This window comes from Bicyclus anynana, chromosome 3 (assembly GCF_947172395.1).
Source record: "Bicyclus anynana chromosome 3, ilBicAnyn1.1, whole genome shotgun sequence".
Taxonomy (NCBI): Eukaryota; Metazoa; Arthropoda; class Insecta; order Lepidoptera; family Nymphalidae; genus Bicyclus; species Bicyclus anynana.
The window spans coordinates 4,711,732-4,725,346 of record NC_069085.1 but is presented as its reverse complement, the minus strand read 5'-3'; the positions used below and the strand labels follow the sequence as shown (position 1 = coordinate 4,725,346).

Here is a 13,615-nt window from a genome sequence, read left to right as displayed (position 1 = left end):
AAATATTTATGAATCACATTATACGTTTATTATTCGTATTTATTTTTTATGATATAAGAACAAATTTTAAAACGGTAACTAAAAATGAGGGACTATCCATACAAACTTTCAACTTCTTATTTTATTTTCGCAATGAAAAGTACCATATAACCTTCTCTGTATTATTATACGTCTTAAACCGTGCCAAGTTTCATTAGAATTCATTCAGTAGTTTCAGCTTGATATCCGGCCAAGAAAATCACGGACAGACAGACAAAAAATCGAAAATAAAATACTTTTGGCTTCAGTATCGATTATAATGCCCTCCAACAAAAATTTTCAAAATATCTTCAATGTACAGAATTTGACCTGTTACACTTTTATTATAAGTATAGATATAGACAGATAGATGTAGATGTTCTCAAGTTACCGGTACGTAGCGAGGAAGACGTTGACATAAGTGGACTCGAGCTCGCCGTCGTCGGTGGCCAGGGCCTCCACGAGCCGCTCGACGGTGCCGGCCTTCACGAAGCGAACGCGCACCGTCTCCCACTCCAGGTGCGAGATCTCATCGTCTGACTCCTGCAAAGGAAACATCAGATATTAGCAGCATATAGTATCATATCGCTAACTATGAGCCTCTTAAGAAGGCTCAGGATTCCAGCGAGCGATGGAACGAGCTATGTTAGGAGTACCTCTGCGTGATCGAATCAGAAATGAGGAGATCCGTAGAAGAACCAAAGTCACTGACATAGCTAAACAAATTGCGAAGCTGAAGTGGCAATGGGAGGGGCACATAGTTAGAAGAGCCGATGGACGTTAGGGTCCCAAAGTGCTGAAATGGCGACCCCGCACTAGTAACCGCAGTGTTGGTCGACCACCCACCAGGTGGACTGACGACATCAAGCGAGTCGCAGGGATTCGCTGGATGCAGGTGGCTCAGTATCGTGATGTTTGGAAGTCCCTACAAAAGGCATATGTCTATATATGCAGTGGACGTTCATCGGCTGATATGATGATGATAATATCATATGAGTAGTATAGTAATGGTAACCAAGATGGGGATAGATGGATCGACGAGATCAAACAAATTGTTGGGCAACTGCAGGTGGATCAAAACCATAGTATTTGAGATTCCTTAAAAGGCTTATATCCAGCAGTCATAAACCTGTAACTCCGGCAGACCTAAACACAGCAATGGTGCTGGGCGAATGAACCAAACACGGCAGATGGCGGTAGTAACTACCTTTTATCTGTCGATATATGCCACAAACGAACAGAACGAATATACAGGTAGCAACGCTCAGCCATAGATAAATATGTATAACTTATAACAATGAACATTGTTGCGTATCAATTAATAAATTCAACAAAAAAACAAATGTTACCGACCTGTAGGTGCCTAGATGGCGCAATTCCATATTATACGAGAAAATTGAAGAGAGAGGCGAATATCTTAGCAATCCATCTGGATTCACCGTGCGGGTGCCGGGGCCATCGCGTGGTAGAGAGAAAACATTCGCGCAAAGTCCAGGACTTGTGAGCTGGATGTAGGGTTAAGGAATTCCTTGACGATCGATCAACACTCCCCTCCTCCGCTAGTGTTGTTCTCCCTACCTAGCCATATTTGGTAAGATCCTCTAATGAGCAGCTTGAATTTATTAAACAAAAATATAGAAATAAACGTGGTCGAATACGTAATCTACGTAAAGATTATCACTGGGCGTACGAGCACCATGTTACCTGTACATAAATATATGCAAAGTCAACTTTTTACAAATAAGTACAACATTCTAAGAACGCAATTTCATGATTGCGCTATATTTTTCAAAACCAGTTTTTAAACAGCAAAACAACTTTAAAACATAGGTATTATGATTAGACGGGAGAAAGCGCGTCCACTTCCACGAATAAGCTGAGAGAGTGATAAAAGCTAGCGGGAATTAGAAAGAAGTCGTTAGGATTATGTAAAGTAGCTGTGGATACGTATTGGATAGCATTTATAGCGGTGATACTAATAGTAAAAGTAAAGAAAAGTATATATTTAAATATCTAACAACTAGAGAGCAGACAGGAACTATACTAGACAGGCCAAATTACTGTTCTAACGACATGCAATTTGAAATAATGTCTCAGGTAATGTGTATGCACTTTATGTATGGTTATAAACGTAATATTTACACCAAGTATTTAAAATATTTATTTCAGTAATATAATAAGGCAGATAAGATATAAACTTTAAGTCCGAAGAAATCACAATTAACTATATGTATTGCATATTTTTATTGCATCCTCAGGAGATGTTGACTCTACTACGTGGTGATGTGAGGAGATGTTTCACGTTGTAGAGTCAACATCTCCTGAGGATGCTCCGGTTTTGGGGTGCAACGTACGTGGAGAGTGTTTTGTCGGACCTGGGTGATGTTGTCGCATGGGTTCGTCGGCTTTTCGCGGAGGATAGCAAAATAAATAAATCATTATATATTAACTATATTGCCTTTTTTTACTGAGATGGTTTAATATTTGGACCTTTATTATGGACCAAGAGCCTGGATGCATAACATACGTACTCGTAAGTACGATAATAGGATTGATAGGCAACTATGGAGTTTGAACTGTGGTGGCTTTCTGCGGGACTTTTCTTTTGAGGACATTGTCAGAAATCATGTCCCAAGTTGCACGTCACTTAGCTTCATGGTAATTCTTCGACAGAAACCTTGAAAATAGATATTCATTCAGCAGTGTTTTTCGAAGGATTGTCTGACACTGGCGACTGGGGAGATTTCTCATATTATGCGGAGGGAAAACTCTCAAATTCTTGAATAAACGAAGGTCACTTTTGGAGGCCAGAATCAACATTAAAAAAATATGACACATCAAAAGAAATAGCTTGTTAAAAGGATTTCAAATATGTAATATATTTTGAAATAAATGGCAATTCAAGTAAATAGACTATTCAATATGAGTTCAAACTTGAATCTTTTAAACGAAATTGTAGTCAAGGGCTAACTTGTAAAAAAAAAAACTAGTAAACTTGAAAAATACAGTATAATCTTGATAAAGGTGCATTTATCAAGTTTATAACCTACAAATATTACGATTAGGTACACTAGTCTGCAATCAGAGTGCAATATGACCTTCGTGGAAACAGCTCGGAGTGTAATGGCTCGTATAATGACTCGCCGTTACTGCTAGATAAACAACTTTATACCTACCACCGGCACTTTTTATGAGTTTAAAATGTCACAAGCTAGCACAGATACACTCGTGTCGTGCTCGAAGAGGTTTATAGACTAATAAAACATGTTTACGACGGGTTGATAGGTAGGTACCTACCTACCTACAGAAGTTTGAGACATTTAATTTCATAAAATGCACAAAACTTAAAAGTTTAAGGTGCATGCCCCTTCTGGAATCGGAGGCAGAGGTCATATCCACTGGGCTATCACGGCTGGACACACGATTTGAGACATTGTTAAAAGTTATTTACAAACGTTTATTTCTGCCGCCAAGCAGTTTTGCTTGCTTGTTCAGCAAGCCTGTTCCCTAATTTTTACTTAGCTACCTAATATAATTAACATTATGTCTATAATTCAGATCGTCAGATTAAAAAAAAATATAAGTATCTTTTTTAAAGTTTTTGGAATCAATGAGTTCAAAAACATCGATTATACCTAGCAATTTGGAATAGTAGAAGATCCGAATTAGAGACGACCTTCACCCATCTGGTTAATGGATGAAAAGTATTTTATACCAAATTAAGTACATTATAAAATATGTTGCTGGTAAGATGCCTAAAAACCTCCTGGCCAAACTATCATTATGATACTTGATTATGGTTAGTAAAAAGAGATTTTAAAAACCTACTTTCAATATATTTTTTAACATACTTAATTTGATATAATATACTTTTCATGCATTAAACAGAAGGGTGAAGGACGTTTCTAATACGGATCTTAATCTAGTATGATTTGTACAAATTGCCGGAAAATTGCAGGGATGGCCAGTAGGCCTAGCATGCGACCAAACGACGTATCTCGTGTAGAATGTCAACCAATAGCTAGTGGAAATATCGCTAACTCTTTCGTTGAAAGAAAGAATAGGCAATAAATAAACAATGTTATCAGAGTTGTGTATTCTGATTCACCAATCCGTTCTACAGCAAATCAGTTCTACTATTACGCATAAAAAAATAATACTCATGCCGCTGTTTTTTCCGATGGCGGTAAATCCCTAATAGGTACTTGCTCGTATCTACTATGTATTTAAAAACTTTAAATACCTATCAGCAATAGAATGATTTAAATACTAGCGGACGCCCGCAGCTTCGTCCGCTCTTAGACCTCTTTAATCCAGCCCTTACAGTAGTATCGCTGTAAAAATGGAGTAACTTCTCCCGTTTTCCCAATAATTCCCTTAACTACTCTGCTCCTATTGATCGTAGCGTGATGAAAAGTATACTTTAACCTGCCCAGGAATATGAAAAATAATTGCACCAAGCTTCGTTAAAATCCGTCGAGTAGTTTTTGTTTCTATAACGAAAATACAGACAGACAGACAAAAATTTTACTGATTGTATTTTTGGCATCAATATCGATCACTAATTAAATCACCCCTTGATAGTTCTTTTGGAAATATATTTAATGTACCTACAGATTTATTATAAGTAGACATATATAGATAGATTATTAATAATATTACGTTTATGCTCTATTCATGTGTCTGGTTCGGTGGTCCAATGTGCCTTCGTATAACTAGGTCTGTCCTGAGGGTTTTATGAAGTTATGTTATTTTTTTTTTCTTGTTAGAAATATTCAGTACCTATCCAGACTGGTGTTAGGAGTACATCTTTGTCTCAAATGTTACGCTGTTCAGTTCTGGTCATGTGGTACGTCGATTCTCTTTCTACAATAGAAAATATATATTTTCTCTTCTCCAGATATGTCGTTGGTAGCATGCTAGGCCTAGGGCCCCATTAGTATAGTAGGAGACCAACGACGGTTTTTGAGTTTTGAGAATTTCGAATCACTTCGCACACTTCGCTTTGTACTCAAAATTAGGGGGAAGTTGCAGTTGTGGCCTGGAGGGAGGGAAAGTGAAACCAGTCACCATAGTCATCGTTCATCATCACTACTGCCAATGGACGTCCACAGCAGGTCACAGGCCTCTAAATGGACTTCCAAACACAACGGTCTCGAGCCGCCAGCATCCAGCAGCTACCTGCAATCCGCTTGATGTCTTCGGTCCACCTAAGAGTAGTAGGGGATTGACCAACACTGCGTTTTTTTTTATTTATTTTTTTATTATTTACAAGTAAGCTCTGGACTGCAATCTCACCTGATGGTAAGTGATGATGCAGTCTCAGATGGAAGCGGGCTAACTTGTTAGGAGGAGGATGAAAATCCACACTCTTTTCGGTTTCTACACGACATCGTACCGGAACGCTAAATCGCTTGGCGATACGTCTTTGCTGGTAGGGTGGTAACTAGCCACGGCCGAAGCCTCCCACCAGCCAGACCTGGACCAATTAAGAAAATCTTTAGCTTTCCGGTGGGGGTTCGCCATTCCAGCGCCTCGGTACCCCAACGTCCATCAGCTCTTCGAACTATGCCCATTGCCACTTAAGCCACTATGTCAGAGACTCTGGTTCGTCTGCGAATCTCCTCATTTCTAATTCGATCAAGCAGATAAACTCCAAGCATAAGTCGCTCCATTACCCGCTGAGTGACTTTGATTCTTCTAATAAGGCCCATAGCTAGCGACCAAGTCCCGGATTCGTAGGTCATTACTGCTCGCGATTGTGTAGAATAAAAAAAGAGAACGTAGACTTACGCTGTTTGCGCGCTGCGTGGGGCGGTGGTAGCGCACCTTCTTGAGGTAGACCGTGTAGACGGCGCCGTCCACGCGCTCCTCGCCCCACAGCCGCCATGTCGGCTGCTGGAACATACCACCAGTTGATCAATACCATATCACTACACCTAATAGTAGGGGAGCCGAAGAGGGGATTTTTGCAGTTACTCGAGCGCGTCAGTCAACATAAGGGACCTTTCACGGTACGGTGGGTACGTTTAGGGCAACCAAAATAAAAACCAACTACAGAAATACTCAAGCAGCACTAAGATAAGGTAGGTGAGTGACTAGTGATACCTAAAAGGTGTGCATTTTGAAAACGATTTGAGCGTAATTAAATGAAAATGTGGGTTTAAGCTCCATATTCTCCATATTCGTAGTGGAACGTGAAAATAGGCAGATTATGGTTAAAGACTTAACCGAATTTAGGTAGAGTGGGAATAGACGTCGTTTTCATCTCAGATTAACAATTAACCTGGCAGCATCCACCGCTCAGCGAAATAATTATTATGGCCTAGTTATTTTTCACTTCTTCGATATTAAATAAATGAGATTTTTTGAACATAAAACTTTTTTGACTTAACGCCAAATCACGACGTAGGTAAAATTAAGTATTTTTATTATTATTAAAGAAAGACCAGCTGCCTTCAGTTTATAGCTTTACCAGCTGATCTGGCAAACGTTGTTCTGGTATTGTGTTATACAAAAACACTAAAATCGCGATAAAACATATTTTACGCCCACCAAAACACATTAAAATTGGTCGAGCTGAAAAATGCAATCACAAAGACCGACTGCGGTCTTTTTATACATGAATGTGCAAAATTAAAACTTTTTATATTTTTATTATAATATATTCGCCATTAGCGAATAATATATTTCATTACGAAATGTAATGCAAAGAAAACTAAATGTTTTCATTACCAAATATTATAAAATTAGATAAGTCTTTAATGATCGATGGTGAAACACTGGAAATGGAGAATTCCAGTTTTCCTGAGAGTGACCTTGGATTGTAAACTTCAGTGGGGTGCTCATATAGAAAAATTTAAATGTTGTCATCAATTGTAAATTATAATATTGTATGTTTTTTTTAAAAGAGCAACTGTTGAGTTTCTTGCCGGTTTCTTCTCAGCAGAACCTGCCTTACGAACCGGTGGTAGAATCTTTACAAATAGTCAACTGACGTATCAAAAGTGCTTGTAAACTGAGCCTACTTGAAATAAATGAATTTTGAATTTTGCAATAATTAATGATTTGATTGAAACTGAAACACAACAAGTAATACAATAATTAAGTTGCAGAAAATAATAATTAAAAATGAAAACCCCTAAAAACATATTTAGATAACATAGTAAGACTTGACCCAAAACTAAGATCTCATAACTACTACACCACAGAAACAGCCATGTATTGACTTTATCACCATAAAGTACGTAGATAAACTATATTGTTACCATGTTTCAATGAACTAAATTAAAGTATTATATTCAAGTCTCGCACAACACGATAATGTAACGCAAATTAAAACATCCTCATAATTAGCAGCCCAGAACGTCAACAACTAATTTGCACATACCAACCTGCTAACGGTGTGTTACGAGTACTAGCAATTAGCACGAGTACCTTACCATAGACACGAGTCTAGAACTCTTGACCTCATTGAGTCCTCGAAATAAAGGAATAATCGTAATTAAAAAAAAACGAGCATCTATAGTCTGTCAAGTTCGTAGATAACACTCCAATGATATGCGGACGACAGGGGAAAAGATTGCGCGGGTGTGAAATCGTGCGAGCGGGGAAGTGACGTGCATCAATCGTGGGTTGTTCATTCATCTCTACATGCCCCCCGTCCCGCGCGAAACATCGGCAGTGTTACGAACGAAGTTGCCAAGTTATATGTATACATAATTATATACTAATATTATATAGAGAAAAGATTTGATTGTTTGTTTATTTCCATGGAATAGGCTCCGAAACTACTGAACCGTTTTGAAAAATGATTTCACTTTTAGAAAGCTACACTATCCCCGGGTGCTATAGGCTATATTTTATCCCCGTATTCCTACGGGAACGGGAACTACGTGAGTAAAACTACTAGTTAGTTGTATAGTCATAACGTTTATACATAATTAGATGTAGATAATATTCGTATAGACTGATGTTATAAGCAGAATTGTTGGTTCGAATTAAAAAATTTCGTTTAGAGTGTCTATTTATTAAGGAAGGCTATACTCGTATTACGCTACGACCAATAATAGAAATTGGCATCAATGTAAAATATCGCGGAAACGGGGAAAAATATTCCTTTGGAGATTTTCCGCTGCAACAAAATGCAACTGCAATGCAATAATCAGTTTGGGGGCAGAATTGCTCCCCTTTAAAAATTATAAAGGGTTTCTGCGGACAAAGTCACAAATGTACGCTAGTAACTAACGTATTATCACTAGCTATGCTATAGTTATTAGGTTTCAAAATTTCAAATTCATTGATTTCAAGTTAGTTTACAATCATATGCCATCTTTGCGTGTCTAAACTAATAGGCGTCATCAAAGCAAAAACGCGTTGTTAAATTATTAAGACTGTTACAGTCATTACTGGAGGCGTATATCGTAGATTAATATCACTAATCTTTAGAGGAGTGTGGCATACAAACACGTTTACCAACACACCGTTTCTTAGCAACCTCTCACAAACAGATTATAATAATTTATAAATGTTGTTCTGCTTTGCTAACTCTCCACCAGCTTCACAGACGCCTTCAAACACCTTAAAATAACAACCAAACAATCGTATACTGAAGATCTGTATACGATTACATAAGTAATTACTTATTAAGAACAAAGTTTGCGACTTTACTTGCAATTATTTACATGTAATAAAAAAAAATAACCGATGATCACTAGCTGACGCCTCGCGGTTTCACCCGTGTGGTTCACGTTCCCGTAGGAGTACGGGGATAATATATAGACTATAGCCTTCCTCGATAAATAAGCTATCAAACATTGAAAGATTTTTTCAAATCTGACAGTATTTCCTGAGATTAGTACGTTCAAGCAAACAAACAAACAAATTCAAAAAAGTGTTCAAAAGTGACAGTTATAAGTAAAGTTATTACTTAGTAGCTGACGCCACGCGGTTTCACCCGCGTAGTTTCCGTTCCCATAGAATACAGTCTTTGACACTCACAAATAACGTGGCTTTTGATATTGGTAAAAGAATTTTCAAAATCGGTTCAGTAGATCCAGAAATTCCCCCTGCAACTTCACAAACTCTTCTTGGTAAATAGATGTAGAACTTACAAAGTCATCATCAATGCCCCTACAGAACAGCGCTGGCTCAACCTTACTGACGCCGCATATTCTCCACATGGCCCATGTCGTCGGCGGCGCGAGACCTCAAAGCGTACGGAACAGCTGATCGCGGCAACTGCGCACTTTCACTATCACCCACTAGCCGATAGAACACTTAACCATCACTCTAGTGTAAAGTCTGTCTCCAGTCTCCAAATCACTGATCCCAACGGATTTTATACCAGTGGAGATTTACCATGGTTCATCAGCTTCTTACGGTTTGGTCCTATCCCGTTTCAAAATCACTGACTCAAACGGATTTTACTCAAGTTATCACAAGTGTATCTTGGGGAAGATTTATTTAGGATTGTTATAAAATTAATAAAACCGAATTGGCTTCTTATGTTTTGGTCGTACTTGGAACATTGTAATTAACACATGAAATATCACCAATATACTACAATTTTTTGGCTTAAATGATTAGTAAGCACAATTATAACCACGATTTAAATGATGGGTCAATATTGCTGAAATCGACACGATTTAAGTTAGGACCATGGAGGTATTAAGTTAGGAAACTGTTTTTTGTTGTTCCGAAACCCGGGCAGTTTAGTTTGTTATGAATAGTGGTAATATGTTATACGAATTGGACCAAAAGGCATGTATTAGTAGGACATCTACTGGTAGTATTTAATATTGGACCAAACGATCGCAAGAACCATGGAAGAGCAAGCGAACGTGCGTGACGCGAGTGAAATCGGAGTCGCACGGCACACTTGTTGAAGTTATCCGGTAGTTGTTTCTACGATTACTATCCACCATCGAAATGTGAACGAAACTCTTATCATATTTTCACATCAACGAAATTAAAAAAAAAGTTATATAAAAAACACAACACTCTCTCATTAACCAGACAAAAACTTCGGAATTCCATTTCAATGTCTATTGTCCGGTTTTAACAACACATTTTCACTGTAAGTTATGAAATCACGATTTGCATGCTGCACGGACGACGCGAACGAAACAAATAGTGCAAAAAGTCATAATAATACGTTCAAATAAAACTGGTGTTACACAAGTTCCTTACTTATCGATAGTTGCAAATTAAATTGATTATATTGGAATTATTTAACTCAAAACTTTTTACTTTTTTTTATTTTTTTTTACAGTGCAGCGATCGTGGGACAACGGCGCGTCGCTGCTTGGACGCAGCTACTGGCTCTCTCGTGGTACGTGGAGGCGCGGAGAGATCGCGTGAAAAACTTCAATAGAGCACATGAATGGCGCTTGTAATATGTTTCAAGAGGGAGTAGTCAATTTGCAGCGGGTGCTTGAACAAAAACTGACAGAATTTTATATGTATTGTGGATAGTATATACTAACCGACTGACAAAGATTTACTGCTAATGCTAAGAGATTTAGGGTTCCGGTACTATAAAGTAAACGGTCATATCAGTTTTCTTTTCGGTGCCACAGTATCAAAAACTAGTACCTAAGCGTAACCTGACGGTAGCTATCAGATTTGTAGCTAACTGTAAAATAAATAATACGAGTTCATTAATTATTTAATTTGATATTCCAGCTAACCTAAAATTTATTACTTGCCAACTTTTTTAACCATTCTCCCGTAAATATACTAAACCAGGGGACGCCCACGACTTCGTCTGCCTGGAATTCAATTCATCACAAATCCCGCGGGAACCATGGATTTTACAGGATTAAAAGTAGCCTATGTGTTAATCCAGAGTAAAACCTATTTCCATTACAATTTAAGCCAAATCGCTTCAGTAGCCACAGCGTAAAGCAGGAACAAACATACACACTTACACGCACACTTACACACAAACTTTCGCATTTATAATATTAGTGTGATGGTTCATCCTTTTGGTATTGGTAATGCAGAATCATGAAGTTACCTTATGATGATTTGATCAACTAATTCTTCCAATGCTCTCTTTAATATTTATTTAAATAAACGTGTATATGTTTAACTTAATCTGTTGAGCATAACTGTTTTAAAATTTGGTCGCTAGATTTTACCAAAATAAAACCACTTCAAATTAAAGTAAAAGCTATTAATAATGTTACAATTCTGAACAAAGTCTATTATTAAACATTTTCAACTTAAAAAGCACCTCCTTAAAATTGCCCACACCCTCTCGGTCTATTAACATCGAAACAACACAAGGAAACCTTGCCGGTGTGCGCATGTGACTCATCGCCGTCTGCTAATGAGAGTAATTAACTTGCAACACAGATTTGTATCGATATTTCAGTTATAATGACGGTAAATACAAAGTGGTCAAACGGAGTTTTACTTTCGATAGCATGTGTTCTTTTGTATTCTATTAATATATTAAAACTAGCTTGTTTTATTCTTTACAAGTTTGCTCTTGACTACAATCTCACCGCAATCTAAGATGGAAGCGAGCTTACTTGTTAGGAGTAGGATGAAAATCCACATCATTTCGGTTTCTACGCGACATCGTACAGGAAAGCTAAATCGCTCGTCGGTAGGTACGTCTTTGCCGATAGGGTGGTATCAAACTAGCCACGGCTAAAGCCTCCCAGCAGACCTGGATCAATTAAGGAATTCTCAGCCTGCCCGGGAATTAAACCCAGGACCTCCGTCTTGCAAATCCACTGCGCATATCACTGCGCCACGTAGGCCGTCAAAATGCTAACTTCGTCCACATGAATTTGGGATTTTTACTTCACTACGGGACCTCCTATTAGGCGGTGAATTTTGGAAAATCCGTTCTTAGCGAAGACTAAATCATCCTTATGTATGTGTAAAATAATTATATTTATCATTTATCTCATTCTAGGCAGCAAAATGAATTACTCGCTAAATTATGCAGATGAATGAGTCCTTTCTTTTCTTTCTCTGATATTTTTTCCCTAGATTAATATTTTAAGCTAAGTTAAAAAACTGTTTAATCTACATCCCTATAGTTTACTTTGTAAAAATGCGTCTACAAGATATCTATATTATCTAAACTAAGTTTATCTTCCCACGTTTTATTCACAAGTATATCCAGGTTTTATGAAAGTCACCTACAGTAATTAATAATGTTATGTCACCAGTACATAAAGTCCGACCGTTCTTGCGCCAACCAATTATATAACTGCCTGCTTGCATTCGACACAATCATTAATAATATATTCCCGGTTCACATACTGAGGCGAAGTTGTTCCAATCACACGATACATTACCAAATTTATGCAATTGATTGCAACATAATAGGGTTCATTACGTAGGTACCTACTGCAGAATTTTATCACTATAGTCAGATCGGGTAGGTATTTTAAACAATGTAAATAAACAAAAACAGCTGACTCAGGGGTTCTCAACATTTTACTACAGCATTATTTACAAATATTGTCATGAAATAAAACTTCCTTTGATAAACAAATTTTTTATTCTATATTCCTATATCCTGTTATTTATCTAACAGATAATGTTTCACTTATATTTAGGGTTCCGTAGTCAATAAAGAACCCTTATAGTTTTGTTTTTTATTATGTATAAGCAAGCATAAGGTATCCTCGACATATTTAAACACATTAATCAAAACGGTTTTCTCGGAGGACGATAAGGGTGATTGCTTCGTACGTTTCTTTTTTGGTGACGGAAACGATAGCAATGCGGAATAACTGCTCCGGCTAGTACCAGGCTCCGCTTCACTCATTTTCGTACTAAACTAAATAAAATTAATAAATTAATTAATTAAACAAATAAAAAACCCGACTGCCTATATGATACAAAAACTGAAAAGAAAAAAAACAAGCTCAGTCCAGAAGTGTAGAAAAAAATTAGAAAACAGTCGGGACCTATTATATTGAATATAATGATTTACGTCTACATTTTTTAATAGGTCCCCACTTTAGTTTAATCAGTTTTTGTATCATTTATGCAGTCGGGTTATTCGTTTATTTAATTATTTTATTTAATAATTTTTAGTTAGATAGATGGTAAATTTCGGATTTATTTGTTACGTTTGTTACAAAGTACGATAGTGTATACCTACGTCCAACCGAGGATAAGTAAATATTCAAAAAAATCTACGGAACCCTCGGTGGGCGAATCCGACTCGCACATGTCGATTTTTATAATCAATATATTTAATTTAGTCTATTTAAGGTATTTTATAATTACACTTCATAAACCTTATGGTCGTCCGCCTCGCGTATTATGTATATACAATTAATAAATAACGTTTAACGTTTCTAATTGTAGTTTTTTGTTGGCCATTATATACCATTTCGAAATTCTCACAAAAAGCCCTTGAATTTGATTCCCTTGTTGCAATATTTAAAAAAAATCACCTCGTCTTATAGCATCTCACAGTCGTCTTGTTGGTTTTTTTTTTTTAATTTCACCTATCTAAGAACACTTGGGTTATTAAAACAAATCTAAGGATATCTGAATTACGTAAATCCGTTCAGCGGTTTCGAAGATATGAGGTAATAAATAATACATACAAGATACG

At 37.1% G+C, this 13,615-nt stretch overlaps 1 protein-coding gene across 8 annotated transcripts in view; it reads right to left on the bottom strand.

The window, feature by feature from the left end:
* The window catches only part of LOC112056689 (ral guanine nucleotide dissociation stimulator), a 60,767-nt gene that overhangs the window by 12,635 nt on the left and 34,517 nt on the right, over positions 1-13,615 (bottom strand). For 5 of the 8 annotated variants that reach the window (XM_052891054.1, XM_052891049.1, XM_052891050.1 and 2 more), the window contains 2 exons: positions 5,812-5,916; positions 410-561 (listed from right to left, as the gene is read on the bottom strand). In XM_052891054.1, coding sequence (XP_052747014.1) covers positions 410-561; positions 5,812-5,916 — 257 coding nt within the window. Of the gene's footprint in view, positions 1-409; positions 562-5,811; positions 5,917-9,131; positions 9,941-13,615 lie in introns of those variants that run through there. The other 3 variants (XM_052891056.1, XM_052891052.1, XM_052891053.1) reach the window with 2 other exon arrangements.